At 38.1% G+C, this 18,168-nt stretch overlaps 2 protein-coding genes across 2 annotated transcripts in view; both read left to right on the top strand.

Annotated features, from left to right (window-relative positions):
- Positions 1 to 9,792, top strand: part of LOC107663548 (ras-related protein Rab-2A) — a 14,011-nt gene extending 4,219 nt beyond the window's left edge. The window contains exons 2-8 of the mRNA XM_016453784.1: positions 909 to 980; positions 2,439 to 2,506; positions 5,149 to 5,231; positions 5,375 to 5,467; positions 6,014 to 6,125; positions 6,953 to 7,021; positions 8,394 to 9,792. Of these exons, the coding sequence (XP_016309270.1) occupies positions 909 to 980; positions 2,439 to 2,506; positions 5,149 to 5,231; positions 5,375 to 5,467; positions 6,014 to 6,125; positions 6,953 to 7,021; positions 8,394 to 8,489 (593 nt within the window). The 3' untranslated portion in view covers positions 8,490 to 9,792. The remainder of the gene's footprint in view (positions 1 to 908; positions 981 to 2,438; positions 2,507 to 5,148; positions 5,232 to 5,374; positions 5,468 to 6,013; positions 6,126 to 6,952; positions 7,022 to 8,393) is intronic.
- Positions 9,793 to 10,814: 1,022 nt separating this feature from the next.
- The window catches only part of LOC107663549 (chromodomain-helicase-DNA-binding protein 7-like), a 33,120-nt gene continuing 25,766 nt past the window's right edge, over positions 10,815 to 18,168 (top strand). The window contains exon 1 of the mRNA XM_016453786.1: positions 10,815 to 11,074. The gene's annotated coding sequence lies outside the window, so the exon portion shown is untranslated. The remainder of the gene's footprint in view (positions 11,075 to 18,168) is intronic.

Below are 18,168 nucleotides of genomic sequence, written 5' to 3'. Positions count from 1 at the left end.
CTTGTTCAGGCAGCAGCATTCAAGCGTTGTCTTATTTGACCGTAAGTGCCCTGCGAAGTGGACTTCACATGAAATTCCACCATGATTCCAGTTCCAAGGGAACATACACGTTACAATCAAAGGGCATTAAATTGCGCGAGACGTGAATTTATATTGTATTTATTTACAGAGGTATATTATGTCACACTTCACACTTCTCTAGTAAGTTTCGTCTGTGTGTGAAGACAGTAGTGCAAATCCGTGAATGTTCCGAAGTGAAATAAACTTTAACGGAATAAAGTTGAATGGAATTTAATTGAATTAAAGTTGAATAAACTTCAACTTTACTGTTCAGTGCACTGATGTCAGACTCATTTTGGATAATAAAGTTTATTGTTAAATTGTTAAATGCCCTGCCTCCATTACGTATCTCTGTCACGTCATTAAAAGTGTTTGATCACCACATTTGAGTGATCATTGCAAAAAATGTGTTTATGTATATATATTCTGTTTATGTATATACTGTATTCTATATATAGTACTAGTCAAATGTGTGGACACACGAATGGGAAAGTGTCCAAACTTTTGACTGGTACTGTACTATAATATACACAAAGAATATCGGCCGATATATCGATATTTACTCCCTAATATCAGTATCGGTATCGGCCCCCAAAAAAAACATATCAGTTGGGCTCTAGTAATAATGAGATTGTATTACAGTGGCCTTAATTAAACCATGTATGTTCATGCACACTGTTGGGAAGTAAGGCCTGTTTTAGACTCAAAACAGAAATAACCCTGTCACTTTTTACAATTTTTCACTTATAGCCTGAACACATGATTTTGATGTAATGGGATACAGCAGATGTATAGGCCTGAGGCAAATTGTGGCCATTCACGTGTGACCTTCTGTGTTTGCTTTGCAGGTGTGGGGAAGTCGTGCCTATTATTACAGTTTACAGATAAGCGCTTTCAGCCAGTGCATGATCTCACTATCGGTAAGACTCTTTTAACCCAACCACATTTTCTCTTATTAATTAAAACAGCAGGAATGGGTCTCATGAGTAGGGTTGGGAATCGAAAATCGATTCAGATTCCAGAATCGGATACTTAAGGTCAGGAATCAGATACTTCTTGTCAAATAAAAATTTCAATTCTGCCTATCGATTCCTATGCGCTTTTTTTTTTTTCTTCATCTGTGAGGACTGGACCTAGCGATCTGCTAGGACCTTGCTTGCTAATCTAAGCGCTTCAAAGTTAGGCTACATTTGCGATCAGAAGCCAAAAAAGCTAAGTATAATATCTGTTATAAACATGTTGCAAGAGAGGTGTCACCACCAACATGACAAAGTACTTTAATTTAATAGATCGTTAAAGATCGCGAACATGATTCAAACACCAACGTGATTCTATTCCTAAATTACAATGATTCGTCTGTTTCATTCCTCAACCTTTGACGTGCGCGATCAATGTTGTGATCACTTGTTGGTTCGTCAGTGCAGCGTACGATCACACCAGTGTGATTTGAACATTTAAATCTGCGTTCGCGCTGCCATTGACCTAAAAGAGCAGCTAAACTGTGTGTACGATGTGTATGGTAGCGATTAAAATAGAGTAAATCACCTTTTGAAAGTAATTTGACACTTCAAATGAAGATTTATTGATTACATTGTTACACCAGTAGGTGGCGAAAAGGGGCTGTTAAAATGTATGTCTTTGAATCATACAAGAGATTCTTCAATAATGCTGATTCATCCAGTAATGAAACAAGTAGGCTACATCTTGAGTGAGTCATTGAATCATTCATTCATAAATTACATGTGATTTTGTTTTGCTGTCTGTTTTTTTCTTCAGAATCATGAGAGAACCACAACTTCCATTGGGGGAAAAAAAACTCAATTTATCCAGAATCATGCAGTTCTGTTTTGCACACAAACAGCTCTTAAAGAGTCCAGTTTTTATGTAGCCTGTTGATTTTTGTTCCTGGTATTCAGCTCCAATAAATGGTTTGCAAAAAAGAGACACAGGATAAATGTTTGATATCATTATTTAATCATATTGGAATCGAAACTGGGAATCAAAAAGAATCGGAATCGATAAGAGGAATCGGAATCGATAAAATTCAAACAATACCCAACCCTACTCATTAGCACAGGAAGCAGACTGGTGCCAGTCTCCTTGAAGTGTTTTTGTAAGGAACCTTATGAAAGCACATAATAGTGAAATGTGTGGTGTGGTGTGGTTGAACAGGCTCTATCTACTCCATGGGTAAATAAATGTATTCAAATTTATTTAAAGTTGGCATTTGATAACTGTATTGTCAAGTTTTATATCATCAATGCTTTAAAATGAAAGATCTGATCAGTATTGTTGATGCAAATCTGAGGTGATATGTTCAGTGCCCTGTGCTTTCACACGAGTCATGTATCAAGTTCTGCCTTCATTCGTCTTGACAGGTGTTGAATTTGGTGCGCGAATGATCACTATAGATGGCAAACAGATAAAACTTCAGATCTGGGATACGGTAAGATTAAAATCATCTGATTTTTCATGTACCTTATCTGTGAAGAAAATGATTTTGCTTGTTTTGCTCTGCTGTTTAAGTTTGTTTTGATCTCATCTGATTATTCAGGTTGGTTAGCCCTTAGTAAATGATATGAGTGTTACTATGGCTGACATATGAAAGAGGCAGTGTTGTGGGAACGTGCATTTCCTGATTAGACCGATTTGGCCATACAAAAATGCTAATGCAGCAATATGCCTAAGGCTGCTCATGGGAGTTCAGTTCTGCTGCCAGGTTGCTTTGAGCTGTCACATGACATTGAACTTTAATGTCATGTGACTAATGACTCTAGAGACACAGACAAATTATGCAATGACAATGCTGATTGGCACAATAACAATGTCCCATGCAGTTTACTAGTGACTATCCTGAGCTCTGATGTCAAAGACTGCCGAAAGAGAGAAAAATAAGCAATTTCACCTTTCTAAGAGCCCTCCCAAAATTATCTACTGTAAGTAAATGTTACTTTCAAAAGCAGGTTTTTTTTTTTTTTTTTTTTTTTTTCTTTTTCTGAATCCACAGGGTTTTTTTTTTTTTAATGGTTGGTTGTCAGTGGCAGAAGATGCTCTTTGCAGCCAAATGGTGTAGTAACCGCTTTAACCAGCAGGGGCTAACCTGCATCCTTGCTTCATCCACGTGCTCTCTTTCTAAAGCCCTGCCCTCCAAAGACGTGTCAACAAACCTGATGCCAGGTTCAAAGTGATTGACAGAGAGAAAATTTGATTTCTTAAGGCACCTATTTCACTCATCTGTCTGGCAGTATACTAATTTATGCTAGTACTGCTAAGGGGGGAAAAAATCACTACCTTTAACTTTAGCCAAGTTACACTCTTTTAAAGTGTTTAAGTGCTCTTTAATATTTAATCATGATTGTATACAGTAACATTCAAAAAATCGTCTGTAAAATATTTTTAATGTTTTTGAAAGAAGTCTTTTATGTTCACCAAGACTGCATTTATTTGATCAAAAACAGAGTAAAACAATAATATTGTAAAATTTTGTTGCAATTTAAAATAACTCTTTCCTATTTTAATATATTTGAAAATGTGTCTTATTCCTGTAATGGCCAAGCTGAATTTTCAGCAGCCATTATTCTAGTCCTTCAGTGTCACATGATCTTCAGAAATCATTCTAGTATGCTGCTCAGGAAACATTGTAACAAGCAGCTGTGCTGCTTAATATCTGAAGAAACCATGATGCATTTTTGTTCAGGATAGAAAATTAGAAAGAATAGCATTTTTTTTAAATAGTAATCTTTTGTAACATCATATACTTCTGTTGTCACGTTTGATCAATTGAATAATTTCTTAAACCTTTGAAAGGTTGTGTATGTTTTCTTTCCCTTTTTTCTTTCTTTTTTCTGTGATTACAGCTGTATCTCTTCATAGGGAAAGACCTAAATAAAAATATTTCAGTGAATCACGTAGACATTTTATGTCTTTCAAACTATGCCACCTTGAGAAGTACTTTATTTTTAAAAGCATTCCATGTAATTGAGTGTTTGTTTAAATGAGAGAGCTTTTCAAAACATTCTCAGTTGACTTGGATCAGTGCTTTGCCAACATGTATAAATGTTTTTACAGTATAGCAGTCAATATTTTGACATTCAGGAGCAGACTTGTTCAATCTTCCTTGTATAAGAAATGCAGTCATGAACAATGTTGGTGAAAGAAAATGTCCTAGCTGCACAAACATTTTGGCCAGCAGAGGGAGACAACATATCAATGTCCATGATATTGTGGTCATAGCATCAGTGTTTGTTTTATACATCAAAATGTCTTGTTTTTTTTCCTTTCGTACACTTATATAGTCTTTTAAAAAGTAATTAAGAGATGCACACCAGTTATTTATTTTTAATGATCCCTGCGCAAGTTAAATGAAGTCATGTAAAGCATTAAATAAGATGTTTTCCTGTTTATAGGGGATTTGCATGGGTGAGGCTGTCTTATGAAAAATGAAATGTTGGGATAATTAGGGGTAATCATGCAGTTGTGGTTCGCTGTGGTTTTGTTGCGATGATGTCACCTAGATTGTAGTGTGTCTTTAAATGCATCATAAATAATTTATTTCAAGGTTATTTCAGCAAGCTGTGTGATAAAACTAGAGAAGATGGGGGAGTGTTGGATGAAGTAACAGGAGAAATCTGCAAGTCTGGCCTTCCTGTAACCTTTCACTCCAGCAGATGGCAGGCATAACGGGGTCATTCATCATTTATTCACAATGGGCTCCATTAACTCTAATGTTAACAGCTGCCCCGGGGAATGGGTTATTGAATTCAAATACGTGCTCCTGGCTTATTTGCCTGCTGTCAAAGGGGCTGGGTTGACCAGAGGCCATCTTACACTGTGACACGCCGATGAACGGTGTCCATGCACTGGGGGCCGGCAGATTGGACAGGCGTCATGCTCTAGACTAGAGAAGCATTGTGGGATGGAGAGTCAGTGGTGAGAAGACACTGTGGTCTTTTAGAGCTGGAGTTCCTAGGGCAACACCAGCCTGGAGGGATTGTGGTGAAGACGCAACATACCCAGTGGACATTGTTGGTACCTGATTGTTCCTCGTAAACAGACTATTACTGATGGTGTGATCTCTGTGTGTTTCAGGCCGGACAGGAGTCCTTCCGCTCAATCACCCGGTCCTACTACAGAGGTGCAGCTGGGGCTCTGCTAGTTTATGATATCACAAGGTGAGACACACTAAGCTGTCATATTTCTGTTTTGCTCCATTGCTTTACTATGTTGTCTACTCTAGATTCAGTAAAGGTTATTCTGGTTTAATTCACTAGGTTTATTTATTTATTTGTGGTGTGGATGTATGTTATATTTGCAGAAGGGACACCTTTAACCACTTGACAACCTGGTTAGAAGATGCTCGTCAACATTCCAACTCTAACATGGTCATCATGCTCATCGGAAATAAAAGGTCTGTATGTATTTTTATTTTTATTATGATTTGTACCAATAATCTGTTATTATTATTTATTTATGTTGTACATATTGATATAAATTGTTTATGCATTTTTTTGTATATTTTATTTATATTTTTTGTTACATAGCCATTTTATTAAATAGAAATTACAGTACTGGACATTTCTAAAATGACTTATGGATCTAAACCCTGGTGTCAAATGCACAAATGTACACTTTTTCATAATAGTATCAGTTGACGTGGCTTTTAGTTTTTTTTTGGAACTAGTAGATAACCTCTGTTAAAATGTTAAAACGGTAAAAATTACATTTTAAAATATTAAAATCGAAAACAGGTATTTTAGATTGTAATAATATTTCACAATAGCACTGCTTTTATTGTATTCCTGATTAAATAAATGCAGCCTTTGTGAACATAAGAGTCTTTGAAAAACATTAAAAAAAAAATCGTACACACTTCCCAAACTTTTGAATGGCAGTTTATTTCACAGTCCAGTATAATCTGAATTAAAATCTGATCTGTTTGTTTTTTTCATGGTAGTGATTTGGAGTCACGGAGAGAGGTGAAGAAAGAGGAAGGCGAGGCCTTTGCCAGAGAACATGGACTGATCTTCATGGAGACTTCTGCAAAGACTGCATCAAACGTAGAAGAGGTAAAACAGCACTTGTGTGGCTCAGAGGTCTTCAGTGCTTGTGTCGTGATTTATGTTTGGCTTCTTGTGTGAAAACATGTGCACAGATGTGCATATAGATAACACCCTAGGGACACACAGACTGGGGAGAAAAACTTTCGGATCTCTGTGGTGGAAGCCAAGAAGCTAAAGCAGGGCTTAGAGATGGCTTTAAAAGAACGGGGGTGTTAAATTGTGGAAGTCCCTCCCCCATCCTCCCAGTATAAGATGACTCAATGATTAATTTGTCTCATTAGTGTCGTGTGAATTCTCCTGACCCTTCCCCCACCCCTTTATGACGTTTCAATCTCCTATTTAAGGTTCATGCATATTCATAGATTCCCTGCCACACACACACACGTGCACGAATATGAGCGCACACATCTGCGGCACTGGCTCAAACATCTCTTTCTCTCTCGGTGGTAATTGAGCCGCAGAGGACTGATTGCTCTGGAGAGCTGAAAGGCAGTTGCACCAAAAAGCAAAGCAGCTCTGTTAATTAGGCTACAAAGTGCCAGTGGCAGGTCTTAACACTTTAAAGGTAACCGTGCACACGGCCATGTTTATTTTCTCTAGGTGACCAATGTGTGCTTGATTCCAATAATAATACACACCATCACTTTCAGCCAGTTGGGGGCACCAGCCATCAACTGTAAAAACTGTGACTTAGTTTGAAAATGTCAAGCTGATCTAATTTATTCATGACTTATATTGATTCCAGTATGCGGTATTGTTTTGTGTCCAGTATTGGTTGTGTTTGCATTGGTCTCATTTAGGTTCTGTTTAAAATATGGTTCTTTGTATTTCAGGCATTTATCAACACGGCCAAGGAAATTTATGAAAAGATCCAGGAGGGAGTCTTTGATATAAACAACGAGGTAACCCATATGAAAAGGAAGCACATTCTTTGTTTGCTGTTACAAGTTAAAAATAATTGGGTCAAGAAGACTTCCTGTAGCATTACGCTGAAATCCATTATGTATGGTCTGGTGGGTAGATTTAGAAACTTTCAGCACAATTTGATTAGCTTTTAGATAGATTAACAAACCTTATCCAGAATGGTGAATGTAATTTTTTTTTTCTGTGTTAAAATACTTGCTGGTTTCCCTATTTAATATTAATAGCGGCTATATGTTAATCCAAATTGTGTTCCTGTTTTTTTTTCTCCAAATTTAACAGTTTGGTGACGCTGATGGTACTTAAATTATGTGCTTTACCTTTAATTTTAGTAGAAATTACTGCTGACAAAAACTTCATTGTTTTTCATCAAAAAATAGGTTTAATAAAAGAGTAAAATCATATTCTAGTCTCACATTGGATGATTGATACCTTTTGCACTGTAGTGATGTTTTCCCACAGTAGCCACATTGTTGTCCTCAAATCTATGCAAATTCAGATCTAATAGCCAATGGAGCATATCAGTTATTATTATACTTGTTTGCATGTGATTTCAGGCATTGTAACAGCCGATAAAATGTTCAGGAATGTAATGGTAGTGAATACTTGTAAAATGGTATAAATGCATGTATGACTGAAGTGAGAGAAAGGGGCAGGATGATGACTTTCCTGGAAAGCAGATGTACTCTAGGGAAAGCTCCACACAAGCCCTCCGGCCCTTCAGTTTCTCTCTATTGGCTGGTAGCCAACACATAAATTCCTCACATCTTGTAAGTTAAAGCCATTTGATGGAGGTGCGCCCACTGCAGCTATTTTATTGGAGTAGTTGGAAAAGTTTTTTTTTTTTTTTTAAGGTTAGGGCACAGAGTCCAAACCACATCAGCTGATAGAGATCCTGGCCAGGAACCCTTAAGGCTCACATGTGAGCTCACCTCAGATCACTATAAATCAGATTTGGCGCAATGTAGTTTCCTGAGAATGTTACAAAAGCGCAGCCTTGCTACGGAGTGTCGTTTTTGAACGTGAGCCCGCTTAAGGGAAAAGTTGGCACGGAGGACACCTTTGTGTGATGAATGAAAGTGCCACCAGCTTGGGTGTGTGTGTGTTTTTAAAGCTTTGGCAGGTTTCCCTGTGTCTGTGTTACCACTGGAATAACACTCTAGAGGTTCTCCCGCCTCAGTGCTGACAAAAGTGGCCCACTAATTCAGGCCTACAGGGGCTGGTATTTTCTGCTTAATACAGAGTTATCTGACAGTACAAAATCACCATCATTTGTACATCATCAGGTCTTGTCATCAGAAATGGAAATGAGTGTTGGTAAGTGTCTTACATGTGTTTGATTTGTGTGCGCAGGCTAACGGCATTAAGATTGGACCCCAGCATGCTGCCACCAACTCCACGATGGGCGGCAGTCAGGGAGGACAGCAAGCCGGAGGGGGCTGTTGCTGAGCACTACCCTTTACCCTCCAGTCTTCTCCACGTCTCTCTCCGCCCCTTACGTTTCTACTGGACTGGTCGGGCTCACTAACATTTTCTTAACCTCCCATAGCCCAGGCCCCAGATTCAAATCATATGTTAGATGGCTGTCCAAAACAATACAAAAAAGAAAATATTTCTGAAGTCCAGGTCCACTTCAACCTCCTGACAAACTCCTGAAGCCTGTTTGGGCTACAGCAGACATTATATGGTTAGTAGTAAAGAAAAAGACAGCAGCTTTGGAGTTATTATGGTAAATATATTCATGTTTGTTTTACAGCAAGTTGTTTTTTTATTTGTTTGTTTGTTTTTGTTTTGCCCATTTGACTTCAAGCTGAACTGTATTAAACACTACAAAAGTCATCTATAGTATTTTAATCAGTTTATGTGGGTGAATTCAATGAAAACTGTGGTGAACCCTGAAGTCAAAATAAAAGGAACGCAGAGCTGGTCTTAAAAAGGAACAGCTGTTATCAAAGTGAAGAAGTTTGAAGAAGAAGAAAAAAGCAGGACTGTTTTAAATCTGTATTTATCATTCACATTCTGTATATATAGTTATCATTTCTTGCTTTGGTGTATGTTGACCGAGCTAGAATTCTGTACTGAATTTGCTTAAATTCTATACTGTATGAATAGAGCTTGAAACTGCAACAGTATTGCGATATTTCCAAAACCGCTTTGACACCATTTTAAGGTAATCTTTTACTTCATTTATTTTAGTTTGGTCCTGCCATCTGCCTTGACTCCTCGTATCCGTGCCCTCAATCCTCCTCAGTGTATAGAAACTCTGGCTCTATATTCCTATTTTAATGCCAAATTTGTGTTTACCAGTGTTCTAAAATCATGGCTCCAGATATGGATCACATCTCCAAAACTAGATCTGCTGTTTGCCTTAAAAGATTTAGGGACTTCAGAAAAAAATTACATATTCATGTTACACAGGATCATTTCAGTAATTACGTGCAATTGTATATTGCATATGATAACGCTAGACTCACTTATCCATTAGACAGACATTCACGCATACATGCAATATATATATCCTATATATCCATACAAGTCATCACATATGCATGCATTTGTATGCATATAAATGTATCTATTTTTTTCCCTCTCTTCAAAGTAAATTTTCTCCAATGCAGTCCGCTGTGTAAAGTCAGTGCAGATCCACATTAATTTAGGTGTCTGAGTGATTGTGTAAAGACTTGCTTTCGCTTGGCACTATGTTGTTAATAGATTTATGGTGAACATCTTGTCTGTTCTGTTGTGAAAGGGGTGTGATAAAGCCAAACCTGGAGTAACTTTGTGACCCTCGACCTTATTTGCTGTGTTCTCAAATTAAATGCTATCACGAAAAAAATATATAATAAAACCTTCTAAACTGAGTTTGCATATGTGTGGTTTTTTTTTGGTGGTTTTTTTTTTGTGCGACGGGCTAGCTTTGTGATGGTTTGCATACGACAAAAAAAAATCTGTTTCCATATATATATATATATATATGTGTGTGTGTGTATTTGCTGTTTTCATAATATTCGTGTCTATTTTTTTTGCATAGGAAATTAGTTCAAGTGAAATTATCTGATAATACAACTTATAACAACAAAACACTGTGTGTGTGTGATGGCGCCAGAGGAATGCAACAACCCACATGTTTACGTGCATATAGATCTGACATAAAGATCAAGGGCAGGCCTGAACATCCGGGGTACCGCCGCCAACAGTGATTGGCTGGTCAACGATACAGGTAAATTCCGCTTGTATATGTGTTGCTTGGTTGCGTATAATTGTTCTAATAATTGTAAAGTAGTGAATGGAAAAGCAACCACAGCATGTTTAATTGTCTTGTTTAGTTCTTCTTTTAACTGTTAAAGACAAAAATGATTTACAAAAGTAAAAAATGTATATGATTCGCGCACACATTTGTTTACATATAAAACAGCTGTACATTGCGATCTCTACACGAGTTTCTCAGGTAGCACGCAAACATGCTTTAAAACTTAAAGATAAAACACAAGCAAGGGTTTATTATTACGCATGACGTTCTTTTACTAAAAGGACTGTTAGATAAAACATGACAAACGTTATAAAGTTTCAAAAACTCGAAATATAAGATGAAAATATGAAAGAATTTGTCCACGAAAAACTGCAGTATCGAAACAATACGGTTCACAGTTTTTTTTTATTTTTTATAAAGACCTGGAAAGTAAAAGAAACAAATATATTTTATTTATTTATTTATTAAAAGCAGTTGCGTCACAGCCCGGCGAGGTCACTCACGCGCACGCATGTTTATCCCGCAAGTCATGCACGCGCCCCCCGCCTGTGGAAGGTGAGCGCGAGTGTCTAGAGGAGAGGACACGAGAAGGCGACTGCCTGGATCGATGGGATTAAACTCCAATTGAGTGAAATTAACACAAAGGAGAGAAGCAGAGTCGGCGGGGACGGGACGCTGAGACGCCGACTTTACCGACTGAATTTCGCCAGTTATTTACGTATTTAAACGATATACGAAGAGGAGTTAATTGGTGAAAACCCTAAACTGACCCGCGTTGAGTAGGGTAAGGAATCGCCTTTCTTTAATGATACAATATAGATCCACCGACTTTATCAGTCGTACACAAACGTATTAGTTAGTTTCAAACGTTTTTACCATTGTTGTACAAATATACCCGTACTTTCATTGTGAGAAAAATGTTTTTGACTGTACATTTAACTTGTTTTCTACCATGGTGGTACCCGCGGTATAAACTGTGTTTTAAAACAGCGAAAAGTTTTTAATTCAAATCTTAACAGGGAAAACCGAAACCGCACGCTAGTATTTTCGTTTCTTTGTGTTTTAACTTCTCGAAGAATCTCAAAGTAGCTCGAGCACATGCTAACATTAGCTGGTTTAGCTCACACGCACTACATTGTATAGAGCCGCACGGACCCCTATAGGAGTGGACGCGAGAAATGTGTTAGTTAAATTGTGTACAAACAATACATTTTCTTCAAGGTCTAAGACAACGCTTATACTCTTTATATCCTTCACGAATTGGTCAAATTCATTTTTTTCAAAATCACATAAAGTGAGCGCAAGCTAATTCTTGAGACACGAGGCGGTTTGAACGTAAAGGTGAGTCATTGGCCGAGCTGAATGAGGGAGATCCCCGACCCCTAGTATCAACAATTACACTCAAGAATAGTTTTCAAGCGCACAAAACTGCACGTAAGGATAACATCAAAGTTGCCGTGCTTGTGTTTTTCGCGTAGTACATTGGATGAGGCTCGAAATGGTTTGTGGAAATAGAAAAGCGAGTCGGAAAGTGCGCTCGTCCGAAGGACAATATAGATCCCTGGGAAGGGTGCTTGAGGCCAGATGGTCATTCCCTCGTTTTCTTTATTTATTCGTTTATATGAGTTAAAGCTCTTTTGTATTTTATTACTAACAATTCATAGATGTGACTTGTTTTTTTGGGGGCTGGGGAAAGGCTTTATTTTAATCGTTTGGTCGGCTCTGAGAAGTGCGTTGGAGAGGCAGGCGTGCGCAGGGGTAATTAGCTGGTTGGAAGTGGCCGATCTGCTGTAGGAGACGGACAGCGTCGACTTCATTGTCTCACAACAAGCTAACTAGCTAGCTGGACACAACTCATCTCACGTTTCTTTTGTCCCCTTTGCCTCTCAACAGGTAGACGGGTTTTAAAGGGAGGGAGGGAGGATCGGACGACACTTTATTTGAGGGGAACTGAAAAAATGCACCTGGTTTATTATTGGACGAGTTTCCGTGTTTTCAAAAGTTTTCGATTTTGTTTATCTCGTACTATGCGTGAAGTCGATCAGGTTTTAGTATCTAAACTCCATATTAAAGCCTCACACGAAACTTGAAAAGCACCTGCTTCATTAACAGCGTTCTGAAGCCACGAACACGGGGGAAAAGCTCATTTATCCTGTAGTGTTTTTGATGCCGTTTTAAAACACATCCGTATTTTGTCGTTTGAATTAACTTTTACAAAAATATTTAGTGTTTAGGAAGTTATTTAAAACTAACAATCTAACAAAGAAATGTTTGAAGATGGTATCGTTCGTTGTCTCGCTGCCTCAAGTCTTTAACCTAAGATGGCAGCTTTTAATGTGTGTCGGTCCACTCAGTGAGCAGATATGAAGCCGGTATGGCGGAGCAGATGTGTGACTGCTTTGTAGTCGCTTTAGGCTTTTCATCTCGCTTGCCTTTTCTTGTGGTTGCCATCAAATCGAAAAGTCAAGTGCCGGTTCCTCTTTTGTCCACAGAGAAAAGTTTGAATCCAACATGTTGTTCCAGTAAACATTTCGTATCTAGTGCAAAGTCGCTTACAATGCATAACGTCGCCCTTATCAAAATACTGGAGTGATTTCAGAGAAAACATTGTTTGCGAGGGTTACATAAGCTTCAAAATTGAGGTCAGAGAAATTCTTATCGATTTAGTACACTTAACTTTTTATTTAACTAACGGGATTTTCGATAGCAACTAAGTTCTCATAACCAATTTTTGGCACTTTAAACGAACAATAAGGGGATGTTTTCAAATTGTTTTATTTTTGTCTCAGCCAAATGTAATTTTTTGTATTAATTTTTATGCTTTAATTAGATATAAATTGTAATTTGGTGACAATGCAAGTATGACACATGATGGCATATTTTGCTGAATGGATTTAAATAATTTGTGTATTGCCTAAGATATACATACAAGAGCCATTTAGCTATGTTCACCAATGCATATGAATGATAAATAGTGTTGTTTTGGTATTGGAATGCTTTACCTTGGCCTTTAGACACCTTAACACTACAGCAATAAACCAATTGAAATATCTGTGGATTCATACCCTTAGTATGTGTCTGAATGAAACTTGGAAAAGTCAACTGTGGGCCTTAATGATACAATGAACATGAAAATCCATAAAAAATTAGCATGAATATAATTAATTGTTTCAGTTTTTAGCAATTATAAAGTCATGCAACTCATCCTGGTACTAACTAGCCAATGACTGGCTTTGACAAATGTGTAGGATCGCAGTAGATGTGGGTCAGTCACAAACGCACAAAAGTGTTGCACACAAACACTGGCATTGGACAGCGATTTCAAGGCTGGTATTTCAGTTATCTGACAACATGCTTTCAATCTACGCCAGGAACAGCACCGCTGTGTGCAGGCCCTTTCCCTCCAACCCCTCCTCACTAGCCGTGGGTTAGCAGGAGGGCTGCAGTGGCCTGTTGTGCTGCAAAACAAGCAGGCTTTTTTTCCCCTTCTCGCTGACCATCCCCCTCTTTCCTGCCACAGAAGATGGAGGAACAGTTTCAGATGAATGGATGAGTCTTCTAATATTCAAATCAGAACTGCTGGCCTTTAATGGCCAAAGCTGTTTCTCTGAGAGTTTAGATATATTTAAAAGTTCTCTAAATTTATGGGCTTGCTGCATGTTTCTTTTTTTTTCATAAAGTTTCTATAAACTTCTTTTCTTTTCTTTTTATTATATGGGCAGCAAAGAAAGTGGTGGAAATAATGAAGAAGAAAAAAATAAATCTACACTCTACCATCTGAACCCTCTGTCAGTGTTTTATTAGACCTTTCTAAATATCTATAGACGCTTTCATAATCACATCCGCTGTTAATATTGGCGTGCATGCAATTCATGCACGTTTTTGTGCCATTTCCCCATTTCTTTTTCTTTTTTTTTTTTTTTTTAACAAAGCAGCCTTTTTCCACTCATATAACAACTTGCTGCTTAAAGCCACATTCTCTGAATCCTCAGGCTTTTTGGTAGCAGATTTAATGTAGTAATTCCCTTCAGGTCACTTCTCTTTCCCATGTGGCTACAGGCAGTCATCAGAGCCTCAGGATATATACAACCTTAAAATCATCAGCCCTGAGGGAATGTCAAAATGAGTTTTAGCACTAACGATGACATGACAACTTATGATGAGATCAACATTTTTTATCATCTAGAACAGTGTTTCCCCAACCGGGGTGCCGCGGCACCCTGGTGTGCCTTCTGTCGAGAGCAGGGGTGCCGCGTAAAAAATACTTTTTTAATATTTTTAAATTGCTAAAATGTTCAAAAATTACCATTATAACTAGCTATCTCACAATGTTTACATATGAATAAAAGCCTACATTAAAATCTGTCATATAAATTGGTCTTTTCATTAGAAATTAGCCTACTGATTGCCACCATTGATGGACAATTTTTTTTTTATAATATTAAACATATCTGTATGACAGTATATTCTGCAGTTCTTCCCTGCTGTACCGAATATCTACACTTTTCAAAGTATCATATCGAAATTAGAAATTCAAATATTGTGACAAAATAAATTTTGTAGGGTGCCACAAATTTGTTAAAATTTCCAAAGGGTGCCGCGACTAAAAAAAGGTTGGGAAACACTGATCTAGAAGACTATTGCATTAGTTTATTTCAGTCTGTGTCCCCATTCCCCAATGTCAATGAGTACTTTTTCAAGTATACATACACTACCATTCAAAAGTTTGGGGTTAATAATATTTGTTTGTTTGTTTGTTTGTTTTTTGAAAGAAATCTCTTATGCTTGCCAAGACTGCATTTATTTAATAAAAAATACGGTAAAAACAGTATTTTGTATTTTTTATATTTTGTAAAACATTGCCTTCACAGGAATGAACTATTTTGAAATATATGCAAATAAAAGACAGTTATTTGAAAATGTTTGCAAAGCTGAATTTTCAGCGATCATTACTCCAGTCTTCACAAGATCCTTCTAATATGCTGATTTGGTGCTTGAGAAACATTCCTCGGTTAAAAACAATTGTGCTTTACATTTTTGTTTTTATGATATTTTTTCAGGATTCTTTGAATAGAAAGTTTAAAAGAACATTTAAGCATTTATTTGAAGTAGCAATCTTTTGTAACATTATAAATGTCTCTACTGTCACTTTGATCATTTAATGCATCCTTGTTGAATAAAAGTACTCAATTCAACATCACCTTCAGGAAATAGATCTAGTAAAGCTTCCTCCGTACTATAGCGGTGTCATGGTTGTGATAATTGTGCTTTAAAGCATCTAACTGTCTTCTGCTAGAGGAACAGTGAAGTTTCATGGCTTCTTGCCCCAGCTGACCCTCTTGCAGGTCCTCAGCTGGTACGCAGACAAGTGCTGGAGGCAGACTGGGTGACAGCAGGTCTGGAAGTGAAGGTCAAAGTTCTCTCTTCCTCTTTTTTTTTTTTTTTTCCCAAATCCGCCTTCTCTGACTGTCTGTGACTTTTAGTGCACACAAGCTCTTGCTTTCGTCTGTGCACTAAAATGCTGCCGTCGAACCAGTCCTTCTAACGGTAACCGCTTAAAATTTGGGGTGAAATGAGCGTTACGTCAGGGCACACACACAGAGAACACACAGCTCTCCCCAAGCAACAGTTTTTGACCCCGTATCGGTGAGCTTGCACGATAAAGCAAGAATCCGTTTATTACAACAGCCTTCTCTAATGGCGCTTTTCCACTGCATGGTACGGCACGGTACGGCTCGGTACGGTTCACTTTTGGGGGGTTTTCCACTGGGTACAGTACCTGGTACCTGGTACGTTTTTTAGTACCCCTTTGGTTGGGGTTCCAAGCGAACCGTACTGTTACCAAAACGTGACGTGTAAACTCTGCTGATCACGGATTGGCCGGAGAGAATCGTCACTACCTGCGTCACTGAACTTGCGACACAAACACAAAAGAACCGCTAGATTTAAATCAGCACAGCCAGCGAAGGATCGAATGCAACTGTTTTGAACGAGCGCACCTTTTTTTAACAACCAAAAAGTGGCTGTTCCCCCTGTTGAGGAAGTACAGACGTTGCTCTCGTTGATAGCAGAGGAGCGGATGAAAACGCAACCGGAGCCATGCCGTGCCGTACCGAGCCGAGTCGTACCACGCAGTGGAAAAGCGCCATAAAAGAACCAGTTCACACAAATGGAACAGCTTTACGGACCTAACCCCCGCTCACCTCTCCAGCTACCCACCCATCGCATCCTGTCACCCTCGCAGTGTCTTTGTGCTCCGTTACTTGCCACAGATACACCCCCTCCAAATCCCCGCCCATGCATATAATGTGGAGGAGCACAGATCTAAATTATGCCCAGCTGCAGTTAGAGCTTCTAGTGGGGGTTGTTGAAGAGGGGAATGAAATAAAAGGAATGCTGCTGGAGAGCATTTTTGCAAGGAGCTTGTTTTGAGTGCAGCCCCTCCTTTTTGCTATGATGCACACCTCATGTATGTTAAGCTTAAATCCAAGAGACAAACCACAGGTGGCCATAGACCTACCCTCTCTTAACAGGGTTTTAAAGTTCCCTGTGAAATGGGAAAATTGGGGCGGTAGGATTGGTTAATCAGTGACTTGCTTGCCGAGTGCATTAAAGAGACTGTCGGTGTTAATGACTGCAATCACATGCACTTGGTGGGCCTTTCCTCCCCCACTTTTTTTTCCTTTAGTTTTTTTTTTTTTTTTTCCCTGTGCAAGTATCACCGTGCAGTGTTCTTTTGGCAAGGCCATGTTGGTTGATTTGGTTTCAGAAAAAAACAATGCGGGTTGGTGCTCTGACACAGATGGCTGAAAACCGGCTCAGACTGCTTTTATGTTCATCGCTCTTGTCAAAAGAAGATTGTTGATAGATGAATGAAAGAGTGTGAACTTGTCCACCTTTATAAATGTGAGCTTAAATTGCTGGTATTATCTTATAGATATTGATGTTTTGTGGGACCTGTTAAAAGGTAGCAAACTACCTTTTTTGTTTCTTTCAGTTAAGCAGATCTCCAATTAGGGCTGGGCAAAAAATCGAATGCGGCATCTACTACACAGAGCCGTAGATCACTGACAAGCTACACAAAATCACGTTCAAAATCGCAGGTGATTCATTGCCGATTTTGAACACGATTTTGTGTAGCTTGTCAGTGAACTACGGCTCTGTAGTAAATGCCGCTCCATCTGAAAGCACATGCTGGAGATTTACTACTAATCACCACAGTGTTTCCCCTAGGTTTAGGGGCCGCTTTTTTCAGTTAATTTTTTTAATGGTCAAATTAAATGGTATTAATCAAAAAGCATGTCTTATTAATTAAAATCATGAAACTTAAACAATTTAACATCAATTTATTAAAAGTTTAACAAAAATATTATTTTTACAAAAATTACATGTTTAGGGCCCAATGAAATGTTTTATTTTTTCCATTTTAATTTATCTTTTAATTAATGAAAATTAAACAAATCTTATTTTTTGGAAAATAAAGGGGATTAAATATTACAATTAAAACATTGAAGGAATATTGTATGATTATTCCTTAAAAATAAGGTTTTAATAATTTTAGTAGTAGTAGTAGCCTATTACGTACATTCTACTGAACAATATATTCATATATTTCTGCTGCGATGTCTGCAGGTTAAACCGAACTTTTTTGACGGGTTGCCGTGAATACCTTTACATTTCTGTGTATATGATTTGAGGATAGTTTTACTCAAATGAAACGGTCAAATGCTCATGAAGTGACTCTCAGAGCAGTTCTGGAGATGTTGTTCATGTATTTATGTCCTCATTAGTGAGACGGCAGACATTAATATCACGGCAAGCGTCACACTTCAGTACAAGTAGTAAACAAAACCGCACGTCTGCGCCATTCATTAACAC

The sequence above is a fragment of the Sinocyclocheilus anshuiensis genome, unplaced genomic scaffold (assembly GCF_001515605.1).
Source record: "Sinocyclocheilus anshuiensis isolate Anshui unplaced genomic scaffold, SAMN03320099.WGS_v1.1 scaffold19, whole genome shotgun sequence".
Taxonomy (NCBI): Eukaryota; Metazoa; Chordata; class Actinopteri; order Cypriniformes; family Cyprinidae; genus Sinocyclocheilus; species Sinocyclocheilus anshuiensis.
Note: the sequence above shows the minus strand (reverse complement) of the source record. Positions and strands in the feature narration are given on the sequence as shown.